Genomic DNA, 21,725 nt, shown 5'->3' with positions numbered 1-21,725 from the left:
ATACTTCAGGGTAGCCGTTCAGTGGATTTGAACCCCCGACTTTCCGATCATGTGGCGACCACTCTGACTGACAGCCTATACAGACATAAACTTATTATCATAATTTCGTTCTGTGGTCACCAGAAAAACAACCTGAAATAATAACCTGAAAAACATTGCATCTTTCTGAGCATAAGAACAAAAACAACAAATATGCAGCTGTTCAAAGGTGTTTGCAAAAATATTATTTTTCTCAAGTCCTTTCAAATTGTGTTTTTGTTTGATTTCTAACACTGGGAGCTAAACACAAGTTGTTCTGTTTGCACTGAGATATGTTTAGACTTTGTTCTTTATCAAGAATTTATCGCTTTGTTGTTCGTCTGAATTCTGTGATTCCTTAACAGATTTTAACAGGTCTATGGTCACGTTTGTGTGATTCAACCAGCATAAACCAGAGAGCAGTTGTGTCTGTTCCCCACTCCGATTGGCTGCTGTAGAAGTGACTGTTTCCTTTCTGCTCTGTTGTTACATCTTTCAGACCAGAAAACCATCACGGGTCAGTCTGGACAGAATGCCACGATGACATGTCGAGCTCCAAACAACAACTTCACACTTGTACAGTGGAGCAGAGCTGATCTGGAGCCAGAACATGTTGCTGTTTACAAGGGTGGACAGTTCCTTCCAGATCACCAGCATCCATCTTTTAAGAACCGGGTGGATCTGCAGGACAGACAGATGAAGGATGGAGACGTGTCTTTGATTCTGAATAATGCAACGAGTGCTGATAGTGGAAAATACGAATGTCGTGTGTTCAACAGAGGAACTGTGCGCAGGAAGAGAGCCCTGTCAAAGATTCCTCCCATCAGCATCATCCACCTGAGTGTTGTTGTTCCTCCAGGTGAGTGAGTAGAGTTGAGTGTGTGTGTGATCAGAGGTGAAGCTGCTTCCTGGTTGTTGATATTTGTTTGTAAAGATGTTGTTGATGAGACTTTGTAGAAAGCAGCTGGTCTGAGTGATGTGATCAGAGTGCAGTAGATAATGTCTGACAGCAGTTTGATTCTGTTCTGTTCTTCACTCATCACCTACCTGACAGCTGACACCTCACACCTGTTTCTCACCTGCAGGTCAGACAGGAGGACACACAGAGGATGGAGGGAAGGAGGCAGGAGGGAAGGAGGATGGAGGGAAGGAGGATGAATTTTTTGGACTGAAAGTTGGTCTTCCTGTTGGCGTTATTGTTGCTGCTGTTGTTGTTGTTGGTGGTGTTTTAATCTACAGGAAACTTAAACCACAGAGTCAGGGTTCATACCAGCCTCCAGCTGAACAGCAGCCTGTTTGAAATGTGAAAATAAGATTTTCACAAGTTATTAAATGTTATTTTTGTTTGGTGCAAAACATCGACAAACAGTCCAACAGAGAAACAGGAGTCAGGATTCGCCTCCTTGAACTCTCTCAGAGGGCTTCCAGCTGACCTGAGTCTCCTGCTGCTGTTCCAGCTTCTCAGAGCAGAGACAGACGAGGACATCCTGGATTTGTTGTTCAGCATCTTTGTGAACGATTTCATCACGTTGTGTTGAACAGTTTTAAAGATGGATTCATTCCAAAAGAAGATTGAACTAATGTCGTACTTTTCCTTCTTTTTCTTTAGTTTTCTTGAATTTCAGACGTGTCCTGTTTCTACTGTATGTGTAGCTGTTAGCTCGTGACCTCTGCTCCTGCTGAGCTGAAGCCTCAGACTGTTTCTGTAGTTTAATCACACCTGCAAATCTGAGCTCAGGGACAGAGGCAAAAGTTCATTTACTGAGATCAGCAGCAGACTGTTCGAGGCTGAGAAATAATGAATATGTTGAAAAGAATAACTGGGCTCTGTAGAGCATCTGCAGCATCTTAGACAACAGGTTCTAACTTGTGAACAATGCACAGAATGGTGGTTAGATTAGAGTTGAGTTTTTACACAACAGTGTCTATGCTCCTCTCGATCAGCTGTAAGGCCAACAAAGAGACTTCAGAGACGCCTTCATAGCTGCAGGATGTTGCAGACAGCAGCTCCAGTGAAGTAGAAAGAAGCAGGACAGCTCACCTTTGTAGGGAATACTGAAGTCAACAATCAGACGAGTGTTTGATACAGTATGAATATTTCTGGATTTTGTTTTATTTTTTATCTCCTGATGCTCCTGATTTTATTAAAAACTGAACCAAACTCCACACAGAAAGATTCCAGCTGAGATTTTAACCAGCAAATTTTTTGCTGTGAGGCACCAAGCTAACCACTAAATCAACATATGGACCATCATGGTGACTATTTTCTGATTTTACTGTCTAGTACATAACCTTTGGGCGAAAAGGAACGACCGTAACATCAGCTCACTTATTGTATTTAAAGACACAGTTTAATAACCCTGTAGTTCATTTTAATATCCCTATTATAGTAGTATACACCTATATCTGTATAACCACTGTATATACAGATATATAATAATGACTCACATCTAACAGGAAGAAAGCAACAAAATGTGTTTGTTTGTTTCCTACGTTTACTTTCTGATAAAGTTAGACAAATATGCTTCTTCCTTTTAAATTCTCATCACATTTTAAGCAGCTCACACAGTGATGGACACATTCTTTGAGTCTTTGTGCAGTTTGTTTACTGAAGATCCAAATAAATTCAAACTTGGGGCCAACTCCTATTTTTAAGTCATTAAAGATGAATGCTGTAGAGTTCAAAGAAATCATTAAAATCCCAAAATTAATGCCGATGTAAAATACAGGGTTACAAAATCCTTTTTCATCATCTAAAACTATAGCATATTATTGTCACAAGTGCGCACTTTGATGCAGTTTTGTTTTGCGACGACCTTGCGTCTTGTGCAAGTGTTACCTGTCTCTTCCCGTGAGATCGTCCCTCTAATGACGGTCAAGTGTTTCGGAGTGCAACAGGAAAATACCTCAGTACTACAAACCAGTTAATGAGACCAAATTGTTTTAAATATAAATGCTAATAAGCTACTCTTTTATTAGGCCCCGAACTCTGACCACAAAGGGAAAAACATCTGTCAAGTTATTTGTTTTGAAAAATCCCAGTGAGTCACATGCTTTCGTTAGCTACCTGTTAAGTTTAGATAATGCATTTTACTATCTGAATAAGCTCAGAAACCTCTGGAAAAAGGTCAATCTGGAGCTATGAGAATGTAGTGTGTTGTTGCTCTTTACAGTGTGGTATAAGTGCGGTATATGTTCTAAGCTAAGGATGTTTTACTGCCGGTGTGATGCTAGCTCTATACCCCGATATCACAATCGGGGAGGTATTCAAATATTAAGTACTAGCTCTGTTTATATTAGAATGGTTCAGTCTTAATAGAAACAAGCATATTTCAGGTTTTAATAGTATTTGCACTGTGAATTAAGTTACATCTGCTTGTTAACACACAGACATGAAACTCTTATTTTTAGATCAGACTGAACTTCCATTTCACTTGATAAGTATTAACAAATAAACCTCAATGAAGGCATTAAACGATGACAAAGAACAGTTGCTCCTTTTGAATGTAGAACTTGTCTGAGAAAAAATGCATTTACATTTTTCAGTGTCAAAGTCACTGACAGCTGTCATCAATATGAGGGCATCGCAACATAAACCTGTTTACCTTGAAGCGTCCAGACCATGAAAGCTGAACACGAGAGACAGTCCGAATGAAACAATGTAAGAGACGAATGGTAGCGCCCACCTGTTAAAATAAAAAAATAATCATGAAAACTATTTGTATGTTTTTTTCTTGTGACTTTCAGTGTGTTTCATCTTCTGTTTTGTCATCAAACTGCAGGCAGCCTGTCCAGTATATAGATATTTATTGCAAAATAACAGCATATGATACTGTTCTCACTTTTTAGTGTGACCTCTGTTTCTGAACATGCAGAGCTTCTCCACATCAAAACTGTAGAAGTCACTTTAACATTCATGCAGGACTGCAGAGAGTGATCACTCAGGAAATAGTGCTGCTTGGACTTCATGCAGTTCATGTCTGACAAAACAGCTCACATAGGTATTTGGATCCAAGGATGGACTTGACTCTGAAATTTGGGACTTTCAAAAACCTTTCTGTACACACAAATATCTTCAACTACATGTAACATCTCCCTCTCTCACACACAACACGCTGATAGCTTTGCACAGATGCTCAAATGCTCAGTGTGAAAGAAATGTGTGCAAATCATTTGATGAATTAATCGCAGTTGTGGATCATATCGTACGCATTTGCAACCCTTTGAGACATATTTCTCTCCATACTAAAAGCAGACATGTTTGTGTTCATTTTAATATCAGAATGGCAGATTTACCACACCACAGCTAAATCCGGGAACAGAGAAATGACCCAGATATCATCAGATCTGATGCCTGTTAACAGAAGTATGTGCAGACCTCAGAGCTGTGAAGCAAGAGTCTGAAGCAGTTGGGAAAAAATGTGGTTGGGAAAAGAGAAGTGAATGTGCGTACAGTTGTGCATTCTGATATGGTCATGATCTGTGTGTGTGACAAAGACAAAAAAGGGGTAGATGTGAACACAAACCTAAACATGCTGCTAGCAGTCTGATAGATATTAAGAGTTTATTGTTTATTACTTTTTGTCATTGCCATTGAACCATTGCTTCACTTCTCTTATTTGTTTAAGTGTTATGGTGCAGTCATGTTTGTTCTGAGCTGATTAGAAAAAGGTCCACCCAGCATTTGTTAATTTTTATATATGTCACCTAAATTCAATGAGTAAATAAAATCAAAACACACGAAAAAACACATTAAAAATACATTTTATTTTTAGTTTTCTGAGTTATGGAATAATTTAGTTCTGTATATTTTGCTTCAAATGGCAAGACTATATTTTACTTATTTTTTAATGTTCAATAGTTCTACAAACTTTCTAAAGGTCTTTAAAGCTTTGTTGGACATGTTGGCTGCTTTTTCACTCAGTTTTCTGTTCTTGTACCTGACCATTATCAGAGGAATGTTGTTTGTTTGTTAAACCACTGAAACAATGACCTCTAACTGACTCAACCATAAAAACTGTACTCAAGAGATTAACCACAGTTTTTATCCACAATACATTTTTTTTTATCGTCGCTTTGTTGTGTAGGTGTTAGAGACCAAGACGATTCTTTTTATTAACCTTGTCACATTGGTTCAGTCAATACTCTGTTTTTAAAAAATGTTCAAAAGGGGCTGTTTAAAAAAAGCTTGATTAACGACTGATCATTGTCTGTGTCAGGGTTCCTGGGTCGGTGACCCAGTGTTTTCAGTTTTGTTCATGTTCAGTTTATTTTGCCACTTCCATGTGCTCACTTCCTGCTTTTCCTGTGTCAGCTCGTCTTGTGTCATTAGCCAGATTATGTTCAGCTGTGTACTCACCGGTCTCTCATTATCATCCTCATCAGTCTGTGTATTTAAGCCCTCTGTTTCTACTCGTTCACTGTCGTGTCATTGATGTTATCGTTTCCGCCTGCGTTCAGTCAGCCAGCCATTAAGTCAGTCCTTTGTTCGTTCATTCATTCATTCATTCAGTCAGTCAGCCGTCCAGCCAGCCATTTCCTGCCTCTGTTCTGTTTGTTCACTCCATCGGCAATAAACACCCACCTTCACCTACCTACCTATGAGTCCAGCATTTGGGTCCTCCTTCTCTCATTCACGACACTACTCCTGACAGTCTGCAAAAGACAAAACACAGTAAGAGATGGACATCTTATTGTAAATGTTATATCTTTGTTGTCTTTAGAAGTTCTTTTGGCACATAACTGTGAGAATGTTCAATGTGGCCACATTATCTCAGTGAGGAGATAATGTGATATAGTAGATGTGAGGAAAAATCCAAGAAATCTGAGAAGTCCCCATGTTAATAAAGAAGAAGGAGCAAGGTGATGAGTTTTTCCCATGAAGATGTTGATTCAAGATTCAACAACTTTATTGTCATGTACACCACAAAACACAAGTGGTTACACATGGCAATGAAGTTCTTACTTTACAAGTAAGAATTACTTTCCCTTCATACAACAAAAAAACAACTAACTAAAATAAAGAATGAACTTAATTTTGAGCACAGAAAATAATAAATAAAGTAAAAAAGGTGCTTATGTTTGTAGCTTATGTGTGGGTATAGTCAGAGTTTAAAGTTCAAGTAGTTGCAACAGTGTCACAGTGGTAATATAATATAACATAACATAATATAATAGTTTATGTTGTATTATGTTGTATATAAATAAACAAAATTGCAGATTTACAGGTTAAAGATAATCACAGTTTGATAATAAGTCAGTGATTCAGTAGCCTGACGGCCTGTGGATAGAAGCTGGTTTTTTTAGTGTGGTTGACGTTGCTTTCACACTCCTGTGGTGTTTGCTGGACGCAGTCATAGGTGAAGAGGGTGTACAGGAGTGGACTGAGCACACAGCCTTGGACAGTCCCTGTGCTCATTATCTTTGTACCTGATGTCCTTGTACCAACTCTGACTGCCTGAGGTCTGCCTGTGAGGAAGTGCAGGACCCAGTGACAGAGGGAGGTGTAAGTCCAAGAGTGGAAAGCTTTCCCACCAGTCTGTTTGGGATGACAGTGTTGAGTGCTGAACAGTAGTCTATATACAGCATTTGAAAATAGGTGTCCTTATTTTCAACGTGTGAGAGTATGGTAAGAAGCTACATTTCCGAAAGAATGCAAAAGCATTGACATATATTTTTCCTTCCTACGATAGCCCGACGGGCAGGGCAGAGATAGATTTTGGTAGCCCGACTGGAAAAATCGCTAGCCCCAGGACTTCGGGCTAGCGATATTGTGAGCCCTGTATCTGATTGAGGAATCACTCATCTTTGGAAAAGAGAGTTTATTACAGAGAAATGGCTCTTTCCAAAATAAAAGCTATACTATTCGCTTCTTCTGGGCTATATTCTCAGCAGCATATTAAACATATCAGGTCCCCATAAGGAGAATCATGTGCTAACGGCTGTCTAAATGACTCTGGTAAAGTTTGTAGCATGCGTGCTTGTTGTTTTCGTCTGCTTCCACTTGTCTTTGCACGATGATGATGTCGGCGTAAATGTGCAGCCATATTCGTTGTGTTCCCACTAGTGCTTTCAGGTTAATCTCGTTGAAATGACGTTAACGCCATAACGAGGCAAATCTCCGTTAACGAGCTACCCCTGATCGCCCCGTGCGTGGGGCTAGACGGCCAACACGTTAACGAGCTAACTGCACTAACACACTAGCTCCCACCCATGTAATTGAGCATTGCATGGCACATCCAACATACTGTTTTACTTTAGTCCATGAAGCGCTTACCTTCAGGGTCATATGTCACATGAAAACCAAAATAATTCCAAACGCCAGATCTGAATGAGGGTGGGGGAGGTTCAATTTGCCATGTTGCAAGGAGAGCTTCACATCTGTCTCGCTAGCTTGCCCTGCGCTCCTCCTTCTGACGATGCTGTCTGTGTTGAGCACTCAGTGGATCTGCGCTCGACAGTGCACCCTAGGCGGAGTAGTCGAACACAGATTCACTGAGCGCTCAACACAGACAGCATCGTCAGAAGGAAAGTTGATAAAATAAATTACAAATTTTGTATTGTTCGATACATATGCGTACCGAACCGAAAGCACTGTATCGAACGGTTCAATATCGATACGAATATCGTTGCACCCCTAATTTCTACTTGTAAATTATTTATGAATTACACCTGATTCTTGGACAGATCTACAAGCAGCAACAATCACAACTGGTTGTAGAAAAAAAAGGTTTCAAGTGCCAAAAGCAACTTGTTTTGATGTGCAAACAAAACGACCAACAAGGGAGAAGTGGTACGATTATATAAACACTAAGAAAATAAATTCAGTCAAATTCAGTTTGATTTATAGAGCACTGATTTTAAAACAACAGATATCAAAAAAGAGATCAACAAATAAAAACAACAATAAATACAAGGTGAGAAGACATCACTCAGTCAAACTTAAAAGCAGAGGAATAAAAATGATTTCTTTTTTTGTTTTTACAATTTATAAAACAGGCAGTGAGGAGTCATAACTGAAAAAGTCATTTTGGCCATTCAGTCGAATCTTTGAAACGACTCGTGCCACCTTTTTTCACTTTCCAGCAGTCCCTGTGTTGATGTTACTGTCTGGTTGTCATTAAAGAGAGTTATGTCCTTATTTTCTTCTTCTGTCTGTTCACTTCCATCGTTCATGTGGTCTACAAATACAAATAAATGACAGAGTTACCATTCATATAAATATTTACTTGGACATCGTTTGCTGTAATCTTGGAATTAAGTGTAAAAAGTAATGATCAGAAATATGAATAGAATAACATGAAAACAGTATTATTTCATTTTCTTTTTCACTTAAATAACAAACACATGTGTGTAAAATTATAATGAGGTTTTGAGTCAGTTTTAAATATAGTCCTCGATGGGTCCACCAGGGGCTCCTCTTCAGTAATTTTTCCTTTTGTTTTTGATTCCTTACAATAGATTTCCTAGTAAAACACCTTCCTCCATTACTCTTGTACTTTTGCTGGAATCATGTTTGTTTTCCCCACAGGAAATAACTTGTGATGCAAACAGTGATTTAAATAACAGTGTTTAAAAAAGGTCATTTTGCAGGAATAGAAATGCATTAAGCCTTAATCAGAGCCTGGTTTAACTGCAGCAATAAAGATGTACACCTATTCAGTATATTATAAAATATGTTGACTACATCATTTTAAATTTGAAAACACAGAGTAGTATTAATGTAAATCAGAAAATGAATCATCGACACTTCAATTTTACCATCAAAGTTTAAAGGGTTGAAAGGATTTTCCAGCATTTTTCAGTACAGAAGAAATCCCCATAAAAATGTTAAGGTTTTTAAATATGTGCTAATGAGGACGCTGCATTAAACAGTGTCACAGGAATTTGATGTTCTCATATAAAGTTTGACAAAGTGAATAAAAGGGAAATCTAATCTTACATAAAAACAAAATTGTCAAATGTCCAGCACCTGTACATATAGATGTTTCTGATGCAAGATAAATTGATTAAGAACCAGTTTTCTTTTGTTTCAACTTCAATGCAACAGGAATACTCAGCAAGCAAACAACCACTACAGCAGGACTGATACAGTGAACAGTGGATATGGTTTATATTGTCTAACAAGATTTTAAAAAATTTTTTTACAACTGGTCACAAGTTATTTCAAAGTAGAAAAAAAAAAACAGGCAAAAAAGTTTTTTTTTTTTCCTTACATGATCAAGGAACTGACCTCACAGCCCATTGTTCATTCAGTTGGCTGGTTTCAGTCATAATGCAAATGTACTGTTTATAAGAGGGGTCCCCAATCCCAGTTCACGAGTGTTAGTCATGTCCAAATTCATGGGCTGCAGAGGAACCCACCCAATGGATTAATAAAGTTTTATTTTATCTAATCTAATAACTTTAATCTCAGCCAAACCGATTTTCTCACGAACAAATAAAACACTGAAAAAAGCCAAACAATAACATTTTAGGTTGTCTAAGTGACTTATATATCACGTTTAACCTGAGTAGCGAAAGTCCGCAGTGATCTGAAAATGATGTACCGGGAGTTGTGCCGTTCTCAGCCGCATCAGTGACCCTCGAGCTCCCGGCTAGCTATTGAGCTGGTGGGTAGCAGACGTCTCTGAAAACGTCGAAGGACTTTTGCAAATATGTGATATCTTGATAAATCAAGCAGATATTTCAAGTTTACACACCCACATTCTCGCCTGTTAAAAGTTTATTTTGTGACCCAGAAAGATTAATAACAGTAATTTTAAAACTTGCCGGAAACTGGAGTTTGGCTATGAATTCTGGGATATGGTGGGCTACGAAGGACACACCTGACCCATCCTTCAAATTCGGGGAAAAGGAGGATGCATTTGTCGGCTGCATTCTACGAATTTGGACAGCGTCGCTGTGACGTAATCGGTCTACAAATGCACCCTCAGGAGGATGCAGCCCATGAATTTGGACACGACCATTGAGAAGGTAATTTATCTATTTAAATCAGCTGTGATGGATCAGGGACACATCTAAAACCTGGAGGGACACCGACCCTCGTGGACTGGGATTGGGGACCTCTGGTTTATAAGATTGGGGAAACCTGCAGTCAGCTGAGACTGAAGAAGTCATGTGGATGAGTGATGAAACGTTTCTCCCACAAAACGCTACGTCCAGATGAACAGAATCAACTATTTGGGATTTAGTTACCTGGATAATTGAGCACGCATCAAGACTTACATGTGAGTCATTATTACCTGGAACATGTATGTGTGTCTCTGTGCTCTGGTTGGTGTTCCTCTGTTCCTCTGTATCAAATGACATATCAATTTACTTATACACTTTACACATGTGATTGTGATCACTTATTGCAGATAATATTGACAATAACTAAAAATAAATTTCTGACTCACCACTTTGCTTTTGCTTCAGTTTCCATGTAACAAATGCCACTATAATACACACCAAGAAAGCTGCTCCAACAGTAATAATTAATGTGGCATCTCTGATGTCTTCACCTTAAAGGACAAAATCAACCAACCATATTGTGGATTAGAGGAAGTGTGTGTGATTTTACCGCTAGAGGGAAAAATGAATGTGACAAACTAATGTCAAAATAATGACATAGTTTGTGAATGTGAGTCATTATTACCTGGAACATGTATGTGTGTCTCTCTGCTCTGGTTGGTGTTCCTCTGTTGGACTCTGCAGGTGATGTTGTTGCTGTGTCTCTTCTCCACAGTCACTCTGCTGCTGACAGTATAGAGGTCATCAGGACCTCTGAGGGTCTCTGCAGGTCCAGCAGAGAGGAGGTTTCCCTCACCGTCCAACCACAGCAGCTCAGGCTCTGGATACCAGCCTGCAGACTCACACTGTAACACCATCCTGCTGCTGACATTTGACATCACCTTCATGACGGGTGTAGATGCTGAAGCTGATGAAGGGGGAAGAAGGTATTGTAAACTCTTTTCCACTGATCATAAAGCTTCTTTATATTTTAAATCAGGTTTATTTAAATGTTTAGACTCACCAACAGTGAGAACAATGGAAGCTTCTTCACGTATCCAGGGAATGAAGCATCTGTACGTTCCTTCATCAGAGAGTTTCACTTTGAATATTTTAAGCGAGACGTTCCCTTTGATCAGTTCATCCACAAAGACTCGTGTACGAAAGTGATAAGATGGATTTTGGTTCTCAAACACCAGCCGTCCATCTTTATGAAGATGGACGACATCTGGGTCCAGACCAGGTTTGATCCAGTTCACAGTCTCAGAATTAGCATCAACAGCAAGTTTAAGCTGACATGGAAGAACAACATCATCACCCAGCATGGCTACAACCTGAGATGGACACACCAGATGAGATTTTCCTGCAAAGAAACATAAGAAAACGGTAGAAGTAGATGATATTGTTACGTGAATATTCTTTGTTACAAAGCAACAACAACAACAACAACAACAAAAAAGAAGATTCCCTCAGCTGTTTGTTAAAGTCTTGTTTCCTGTCTGGGATCACATGGACAACATGATAGTTTGCATATGTCTGTGAAGGTTCTCAGTCATCCAGGTCATCGTAGTCAAAGGAGCTTGCAAAGAAAAGCGTCTGGACTTCTTTAAGTTGCTTGAAGACGTTTCACCTCTCATCCGAGAAGCTTCTTCAGTTCTAAGGTCAAATGGTGGAGAGTCCCAGATATAAACCTAGTGGGAGTAACCCCCCACAAAGGGACAAATGGACCCCCTGATGATCCTCTAATCACCTGAGCCAAGGTGTGAAATTGGGTGTGGGTCCCAATCAGCCAGGGTTTCGGGTGTGTTCATTGTGAAACCTGGCCCCACCTTATCATACGAATTCCTGAGGTCAGATGGCCCAGGATGTGAGTGGGCGTTAAGGCGTCTGGGAAGGGATCTCAAAACTGGATTATAGATGGCAGAGAGTTGGTGTCGTAAACCCCCGCCTCTGTTCAAAGATGGTCGCTCACAGTGGACATAGATGGCTTCTTTCACTCCTCTTTCAAACCATCTGTCCTCTCTGTCCAAAATGTGAACATTGGCATCCTCGAAAGAGTGTCCTTTATCCTTAAGATGCAGATGGACTGCTGAGTCTTGTCCTGTGGAGGTGGCTCTTCTGTGTTGTGCCATGCGCTTGTGAAGTGGCTGTTTGGTCTCTCCAATGTAGAGGTCTGGGCATTCCTCACTGCACTGTACAGCATACACCACGTTGTTAAGTTTGTGTTTTGGCGTTTTGTCTTTCGGGTGAACCAGTTTCTGTCTGAGTGTGTTGCTGGGTCTGAAATACACTGGGATGTCATGCTTGGAGAAAACTCTCCTGAGTTTTTCTGATACACCGGCTACATAGGGGATGACAATGTTGTTGCGTCTGTCCTTCTTATCCTCCTTCGCTGGTGTCTGGTCTTCTTTTCTGTGCCTCTTTGCTGACTTTAAAAACGCCCATTTAGGATAGCCGCACGTTTTGAGTGCTTCCTTTACATGTGTGTGTTCCTTCTTTTTTCCTTCAGGTTGAGAGGGAACATGTTCTGCCCGGTGGTGTAGGGTCCTAATTACTCCAAGTTTGTGTTCCAGAGGGTGATGGGAGTCAAAAAGGAGGTACTGGTCCGTGTGTGTGGGCTTCCGGTAAATTTCAATGTTGAGTTTGCCATTCTCTTCAATGTGCACAGCGCAGTCCAGGAAAGGCAAACAGTTATCCTTTGTGTCTTCCCTGGTGAACTTGATGTTTTTATCCACAGCGTTAATGTGCGCAGTGAAGGATTCCACTTCTTGTGTCTTGATTTTGACCCAGGTGTCGTCCACATATCTGTACCAGTGGCTGGGTACTCTTCCTTTGAAAGAGCCAAGAGCCTTCCTTTCCACTTCCTCCATGTAAAGGTTGGCTACAATAGGTGACACGGGGGAGCCCATGGCACAGCCATGTTTTTGTCTGTAAAAGCCTTCATTGTACTTGAAATATGTAGTGGTGAGGCAGAGGTCTAACAGTGTGCAGATCTGATCGGGTGTGAAGTTGGTCCTGTCCTCCAAGGAGCTGTCTTCTTGTAATCGTTTTCTGACCGTCTCCACGGCCTCCGTGGTTGGTATGCAAGTGAAGAGGGAGACTACATCAAAGGACACCATGGTTTCATCTGGATCCAGGGTAAGTTTCTGAACCTTTTCGGTGAAGTCAGTGGAGTTCTTGATGTGGTGTGGGGTGTTCCCCACAAGAGGCGCAAGGATGGTAGCAAGGTGTTTTGCAATGTTATACGTGGCCGAGTTTATGCTACTGACTATGGGTCTGAGTGGGACAGCTTCCTTGTGGATCTTCGGAAGTCCATAGATGCAGGGTATGGCATCTCCTGGGTAAAGGCGGTGATATGTAAGGCGGTCAATAATTTTGTCCTTTTCAAAGTCTTGAAGGCAAGCTATAACTTTCTTTTTGTAGCTGCTTGTGGGGTCTCGCTTTAGGGCTTCGTAGGTATTGTCGTCACTGAGGAGAGTAGTGATCTTTGCATGGTAATCTGTAGTGTTTAGGACCACGGTGCATCTTCCCTTATCAGCTGGTAAAACAGTGATGTTGTGGTCTTTGCTCAGGGAAGCAACGGCCTTCTTTTCCTGTATTGTGAGGTTGGATGGAGGGACTTTGGCACTGGAGAGCGTGGCTGAGACTTTCATCCTGATTTGCTCTGCTTCTGTCTGTGATAATTTATTAATCCGTATGGCAGATTCCGTGGCTGTGATGAGGTCCACTATGGGCAACTGTTGTGGAGAGATGGCAAAATTGAGTCCTTTGGCTAATACTCTCTTTTCAGGTTCAGTGAGATTCCTGTCTGAAAAGTTCTTAACCCATTTCTCCTGACTGACTTCAGGTGTGTTTTCTTCTCTGGGTTGTGTAGATTCAGGATGAGTAGTGTGTGTTTTTGAAAGCAAGGTGTGAAATTTCCTGTCTTTCTTTTCCTTTAGAGTGTTGGGCCCGCTGAGCCTTGTCCACAAACTTGTAAACCTCTTCTAAGATTGGAGAGGGTAGAAGGATTTCCAGTTCTTGCAGGGTCTGGCTGATCTTGATCTGGAGGGCATCTATGGTGAAATGGACCTGTCTTATCCTTTCACTTAAAAGGTGATTTTGTGCTCTCTGTAGAATCAAGTCTGCTCTGTATCCCCTGACAGTGGATCCAAGGCGCAGGCTCTTAGGAACAACTCTGCTTTGTCTACATCTTAGGTTGAAACGGAGATGGTTCCTATAATCCGCTAGTTTCCTTGATTCCCTTTCATACTCCCGCACCAGTTGAAGGGTGTTCCTCCCAAAATGTACGGCAATATGTCTGTGAAGGTTCTCAGTCATCCAGGTCATCGTAGTCAAAGGAGCTTGCAAAGAAAAGCATCTGGACTTCTTTAAGTTGCTTGAAGACGTTTCACCTCTCATCCGAGAAGCTTCTTCAGTTCTAAGGTCAAATGGTGGAGAGTCCCAGATATAAACCTAGTGGGAGTGACTCTCCACCATTTGACCTTAGAACTGAAGAAGCTTCTCGGATGCAGGTATCAGGCTTGTGATGTTCTCTTTTATTTTGAAGTGGACAGAATCTACCTTGACTGAGACTACCTTGAAAAAGCCTTGACTGCATTTTTAAATCAATAGCTGCATATAACACAGAACAAACACACATCTACAAACTACAATAACAACAACAACAATCTGATGAAGTTCTGCTGTGACAAACATGAAACAATGATTTTTCCTCAGAATGAAGGAAATAATGAAACCATCAGAGAGCTGTGCTGCAGGACGCCTTTATTAAGGCTGTGCCATTAATAGAGTTCATTATTAGTTACTTATTAAAACAAGATCAACTATTAAAGTGTGTTTCATTTTTCTGAGATCAGTTTCTGGTTCAGTTCTGGTTCAGTTTTTCAACCTTGCAAAACGTCCAGATTCACTCTCTGACATACTGTGGCAGCTTCAACAGACTTCATTTATTTAATGATTTTGTTCTTTGAATTCAAATTAAAGTTCACAAATGACGAAACAGGAAGTACTGTTTATAGTTTCATCAGGATTTTCCCTTCTGCTGCTCTATGCACAATGAGAGAGTTCACAATCTTCAATGTGTCCCAAAGAGAATTAAAGGGAACTTAAACTGTTTGTAATGATGGTCACGGGAAACTTGGTGGAATCTTACACTCTGTCCCCTCGGTGATTATTAAAGACAATTAGACGGTTTATAAATTACATGTGAGCATTAAAAAGTCACATTGGAAATATTTTTAACATGTGAAACTGGATCAACACATACAGTTTAGTTATCAGTTAAATATAATTATTTAAAGTGAACTAAAAGTAGAGTCTCACAGAAACAGATTTATTTACCTTTGACTAAAACGAAACAGAGGATAAAAATCCACAGAGAAACAGAGTAAGAAGCCCACGATGCACACAGAGGATGGACGAGAGCAAAATCACAGTCTGAAGAGTGAAACATCTTGATTTGGCTGGTTTCTGTCTCCTCTTCACAATCAGCCTGCAGACATAATAACTCCATGAAATCTCAACACACACATATAAAACTTGTGTTTTTAGATTAGACTGAACTTTTACTTTGATTATACGATCATACTTGATTTTTACTGAAAATAAACCACAGTAAAGGCGTTAAATTTAAAAGAAAGAAGTCACTCATTTTAAGCTACAATTTCAAACAGTTTCAAAAAGTTCACAGTGAATTTAATTAATTTACCAACATGTGAATCAAATCTAGTTGATCAGCTGTGATAGTCTATAATCGACACAGCTGCTAATGTGACTGAGAGTGATTCTAAATAAAAGCTGTTTACCTTGAAAGCAGAAGAGCGAGTTTAAGGACACGACACAGATCAGTACAAGAACATAATGAGTGTGGGACGGAGCTTTGACTCTGGTACCAACCTGCAGTTTGTTGTTGAATTCCTCCACCTTCAACTGGGAATTGAGTGGTTTGAAAGTGAAACTGAGCAGAGTAATTTTGTCATTCTTTTCGTCAGCTGATGTGCAATGTCATGAAAAACAACTCGAGTTTAAAACATGAACTAATGATGACTATTTGATTATTCTGGGGGTTTTTTTGTTGCAAAGGTTTGTGGTTGGTAAAAACACTCATTGGTAACTTAAACTGAGATGAAAGTTAGTTTAATAGATCGAGCGGTTTGAAAGTGAGACTGGGCAGAGTCTACATTTCCTCTTTGCATTAGCCTTTTTACAATGTCATGAAAAACAACTCTAGTTAAATACAGGAACTAATGACTGCTTGATTGTTCTTTTTTTTTAAATGGTGCTTCTTTGTTTAAGGTTTGTTGTGGTAAAAACACTCTTTCGAAACTTGAACTGAAAGCAAAGTGAATCACATCACAAATGAACAAAAACTTGTTTGGTCATTAATTATTTGTCTCTGGTTGAATGTCTGAATATAAAACATATAGATCTTAAACTATGATTTTATTTGTTGATTTTTCATGTGTCTTAAAACCTAACCATATTTGATTCTCAGCACTTTAAAGAAAAGCTTCATTGTTGGATTAACTGTCAGTCTGCTGGGTCACTGAAGCAGAAACTGACTTTTTGGACTTTTGTTTCTACCACATGAAACTACAGAAACATTTTTTTTTTTTTACTAAACTTTATTGTGATGTTCTACTGTCTCACTAAAGTCTGCAGAGTTCTGCTTGTATGATGTTTTTATGGTGAACATCAGCATCATTGTGTTTTTGTTCAAACTGCAGCTGACTTTGTTATTAAATATTTTTGTTTAAAAAGTTATTGCAACAGAGGTTAAAATTAAAAGGTTAAAATTAAAGAGCATCACTCACTACAGTAACAGAGACTTTAGTCCATGAGCTCCTTGGTCTTGCTGACGTTTAGGAAGAGGTTGTTCTCCTGACACCAATTCTCCAGGTTCGCAATCTCCTCAAGGTAGGGGAGGGGAGCCATAGCCCTGTCCCTGAGGACATGAAGCAGGTATGGAGGAGATCCAGGCCCCAGACATCCAGAGGCCCCAGAGTACGAGAACCCAAGGAGGACCACCAAACGGTAACCATGCCACCCTCCTGGGAAGAGCCCCAGATGAGGGGTTACCCAGGAACCACCGAGCAGAGGTCAGAGGGGTTTGCAGTGACATGCCTGCGGGCTCTGCCAGCAGCCAGCTGTGCCAGAGTGAATTTCATAATGCTGGATTGATCAAGGGCTCTTGGCAGTTTCCCTTATCTTCAGAGTCCAAGGAACAAATGGCCTTGTCATTCTGCTTGTTCAGAGCCCCTCACCACTTTCCACGTCTCATGGACCAGGTGCTGCATTACCATTTTAAAAAGCATTTTGAAAATCAGTTTATTAAATTGGAATTCGAAAATGAATTTACAAATGCAGAATTTATTCTACAATTAATTATTAAGCACAGAATTCTTTCCATTTCGATGTGCGTGGCTCTTGTGGTCCTCCATATTGTTGATCACATTGGTCTCCTTTAGTCAAAAAACCATGTGTTTTGAAAATGTCAGTGAAATGACCATGTCCCAATTAAAAGTAAAAGCAAAACCTTTTAAGAATGGCTCAGACATAAATATGAGGGGTGGGGCTATGTGCTAAGTGTTGTTGTTATTTCACCATGGTGACAATAGTGTTGAATTCTCCTGTTTCCAGGAAACAAAAACAAACAAATACACACACCTTCATAAGTCACCAAGGTGTATGCTAAACTGATCCCCACCTCACTGAGTGACATTCCTGAACTTTTCTGAAATAATGTTTTTGTCATTACAGACTTCAGGTTTGGAGTCTGGGTAGTGGCTTCCCTGTTTTTACTTCCTGGTTTATTTGTGACTCCGCCTTCTGTTTCTCATGCAGTTATGCTCCACGTCTTTGTCTTGATGTCTTTTTGGCTCCTTCTGTCAATTTAACTGAGGCTCCTGTTTGTGCTCCTTCTTTTGTGCATTTGTTGTTTTCTGGCCTTCTACACTTCTAAAATCTCACTTGTTCTTTGTTCGACCTGCCTCCAGTGATTTGGGTCCTCCAAATTTTATTAATAGATCTAATAGCCTGTAGATTGCATGTCTGTAATTGCTCACCCAGCTACTCTTGTCTTCTTGTCTGGATGTTGATGTGTTGGGAAAAATCTACAGGTCTTATCTCTTGATTCAGAGCATGGGAATGCACACCCACGCACATACATGACAAAAACATGATATGCTTTCTTCCACACCTGAGCAACAGGTGAACACATCAAAATATTTGTTTCCTTTTCAGTGTGCCAGTGTGCCGTCCATACACTGCATTAACATGTTTCTCTCTAAATTCTTTAAAAACTGATTTGATGGCGCTGACTCTGGAGTTGTAACATGTCGATATTAGAGCAGAGTTTAGGTCTGAATGATTTTTATTGTGACCGTTTTTAATGACTGTCTCGGAAGACACACAAACATAACACTTTTCTAATGTTTTCAGTGCTCACATGTGTTAAAAAACATTGCATGATGGTTCTTTTTCCTAAAGATTTGTTTCATACAGAATGACTCATCCTCACACACCAGTGCAAAGAACTTGATGAAGAAGGTCTGAGCATGAGGATCTTCTCATTCAGTTTGAGGACTGAAGTTAACAGGTGGACAGCTAATGTTGTCCTAATGGAGCTACAGGCCAGTTTCCCTGAAACCTTAAGAGAACGAATACACAGAGCTGCTGTCTCAATACCTCATTTCTCCAACTTATCAACCTGAACTATCTTCAGGCCGTTTTTTTTTTGTTTGTTTTTTTACTGCATATTGCACTTTTAGTCTCATCCAAGCTCAAAGATTTGACATTTTGCAAACCCACTCTTTCGTTGTCAATAACAGAGGTGTCAGAGTGTTATATCATTATGTTGTTACCATGTTACATGTAGGGAAGACCAGGGATAGTTGTAACATTTTTGACATTTCTGTCTGTAAATTGGAGCTCTTTTAAGGTAGTGGATTCAAAATGTAATGCAAAGTATTTACATGTCTCGGCTATTAAATAGTGCAGCTATTTTCTCTGCAGCACAATTACCCATTGCATGGTATGGTCTCAAACACAAAGAGTGAAAGGTTACAATTAACCCCATAGTCTGGGTTAGTTGTAACATATCCTGGGGTAAAATGTAACACAATGAAATAAGGGTACTAACAAAACATTAACGTGTAATCTTTGTTTATTCAACACATGAATGCACTTAGAGCCATTTATGTAGCTGTGTGTGTGTGTGACAGAATGCAGAAATCTAGCTTTTGAACATATCCCAACCCCCCAAAAAAGACAAATTATGGAAATTTCTGCAACTGAATATTTCACTAATTTTGGTTGGTCTTCCTTGAGTTTGGCCTCATTGGCTCAGTGGCCATTATAACCTACAACTCTTGCACCAATTTTGAACATAACAATGAAGCTGAAAAAATGTAGTTGTTCACCAGCATCACAATTCCATTACTTTTTATCATGGCTTACCTTGGTGTGGTTTGCAAAGTGCTTCAGAAAGATGAGGAAATCTGTTTCTTGCACCCATCCTGATTTATTTCCACTACCAGTACTTCCTACTGGTTCATCTCTGACACAGTGGTCTGCATAATGTATGTGTGGGAACACAAACAGTGGAGGAATTGTGTTGCCAATGGCATTAACCGCATATACAAAAGCGACCAGTGAACCTCTCTCTGCTGATGGCGTTCACAAACTTGTTTAATATAAGTTAAAGTAATAGTGTGGTAACATCTGCATTATTGTTACAACTAACCCAGACTCCTATAGCCATGAACTAGCTAACATTACAGCCAACAGCTAAAACATTAGCACTAAAGACCTACACAGAATATATCCCCATAGACATACAAATAACATAATTTAAGTTTGATGAGTTTAACTGCAAAGCAGATAATGCTATTAGAAATTGAAATTAAGTAGAAAAACTTACTTTTTGGCATACAAATTACTTTTTTTCGTGTTAAATTGTGTTTGACAAAATGTGCTGATTTTTCACATGTGATAGCAGAACTGAGTTGGGCATGCACAGGATGAGTCACATCATTTGAAACTTAGCCCTGATTGGAGAAATTGGAAGTGTTACAACTGACCCACGTTACAACTATCCCCGGTCTCCCCTACTAATTTATTTGCTACTAAAATGTTTTGTTTTCAGTTTTTCAGTTTTTTTTTTTTCAAATGATTCTGTGTTAGGAAGTTCTGTGAGAAATGGCTCGTCGTGTCAGCATCGCCCAGTCTTGTTTTGACAAAGTAGCTGAAAGTGGTTGAATAAGACCAAACAAATCCCTGTTGTGTGTGTATATCTGTTACAGATGGTTAGACTATACTTCATATAAGTCATGCAGTACAAAAATAAAATTTCAAGAGGTTTTAACACCACTAACTGAAACAAGTCACCAGCATGTGAACAGTTTAAACATTCGCCTAATAAAGATAAATAGACAGTCTGGGTTACATAAAGGGTTACATTCCTTAATCATCTATTTGTGAATGGATGTGTGTTTATTGAATGTGGTCTTAGGAGCTTGGAAACAACACACAGAGGTGTCTATGAGGGGTATAGTTATATACCCATTTGCATCATGAACACTCAAATATGTATATTTGAGTGTTCATGTATTTTCAATTTCAGTATGTGTTGACTCTACCTCGTTGGTTTTCCTGCAATCACCTGTTTCATTGATTTTCTGACTCCTGAGTGGTGAGTGAAGTCTCATGGGGGCTGTGCACAGAAAGTGTTGTTGTAGTTGATGTGTGTGGAGAGTAAAGGTGCTGCTAAGAAAGTTATGTCTCCATTTTGTTGGTTTTAACATTTCAGAAAGATTCAGAACCCTCACATTATATATGCCTAAAAGAGAAATAATGTCAGCTTCCTGAAAACACTATTGGACTGTCTAAAAGACATCAAAGCACAGATGGCCTTAATTATTTTTTTTTTTATTTTCAATGAAAGTAAAACTAAAGTTATTGTGCTCAGACCCAGTGGTTTCTGTGTGTGAGCTGCTTCTCTCTTGGACCTGGGCCCACTGCAGCCATATGGTACTCCATTAGTGATGAACTTTGGAGTCAAATATGCATATTTCCACCATTTTGGTCCATGGACCAGCTGCCCCTGTCTGTCCCTCAAACCAGACTGAGAACCAGCATCATTGAGTCTTTTCAGTCATCGCATCAAACTGATGATCTCCCTGCCCAGGTTAGGCTGGCCCCTTGTTGGCTGATTTTGAAACATATCTTAAAACCGATGTTATTCCTTGGCTTTAACTTAGAATAGCTGTGTTCAAGTTTTTATTATAATAATTTTTCTTGTTACTGATTGGCTGTGTGGTGTTCTGGTGATACAACATTTTGTGTAACTTGTGTTTTTGAAAACTTCTGACCAAAGAAAAAGAAACCAAAACAACTTACTGACAACTCAAAGTGTTTCTAACCACAAGTGAGACTTCAAGGTTCTTTATTTGTCACATGCATAGTTATACAAGTATAACACACAGGGAAATGTAACCTGACACGCTCCTCGACTTGTGCAAAAAAAGGAGGGGGGTTGAGCACACACACTGTGAATGTGCAGTAGTAGCAGCATGTATGCAGATTTGATGTTCATCCAGCACTTTAATCTGAACAGTTCAAGCACTTTAGTTAACTCACATGCTGTAACCCATAATTTCCTTTGGGATTAATAAAGTATTCTGATTCTGATTTAGAATTGGAATCAGTTGAAA

At 39.6% G+C, this 21,725-nt stretch overlaps 1 protein-coding gene across 3 annotated transcripts; it reads right to left on the bottom strand.

The window, feature by feature from the left end:
- Window positions 1-7,940: 7,940 nt before the first annotated feature.
- Window positions 7,941-15,937, bottom strand: LOC113017193 (butyrophilin subfamily 1 member A1-like). 3 transcript variants are annotated; one of them, XM_026160349.1, is made up of 7 exons: window positions 15,910-15,937; window positions 15,355-15,505; window positions 11,036-11,374; window positions 10,658-10,939; window positions 10,419-10,523; window positions 10,263-10,305; window positions 8,106-8,198 (listed from the first exon to the last, which is right to left on the bottom strand). In XM_026160349.1, the coding sequence occupies exons 2-7, from the start codon at window positions 15,464-15,466 to the stop codon at window positions 8,177-8,179; spliced, it is 903 nt and encodes a 300-aa protein (XP_026016134.1). In that variant the 5' UTR covers window positions 15,467-15,505; window positions 15,910-15,937; the 3' UTR covers window positions 8,106-8,176. The 3 variants fall into 3 exon arrangements, with proteins under 3 accessions (XP_026016136.1, XP_026016134.1, XP_026016135.1); XM_026160350.1 differs by lacking the exon at window positions 15,910-15,937 and adding an exon at window positions 15,819-15,862; XM_026160351.1 differs by lacking the exons at window positions 10,263-10,305; window positions 10,419-10,523 and having other exon boundaries at window positions 7,941-8,198.
- Window positions 15,938-21,725: the final 5,788 nt, after the last annotated feature.

This window comes from Astatotilapia calliptera, unplaced genomic scaffold (genome assembly GCF_900246225.1).
Source record: "Astatotilapia calliptera unplaced genomic scaffold, fAstCal1.2 U_scaffold_1, whole genome shotgun sequence".
In the NCBI taxonomy this organism is placed as follows: domain Eukaryota; kingdom Metazoa; phylum Chordata; class Actinopteri; order Cichliformes; family Cichlidae; genus Astatotilapia; species Astatotilapia calliptera.
This window is presented reverse-complemented; position numbering and strand designations above follow the sequence as displayed.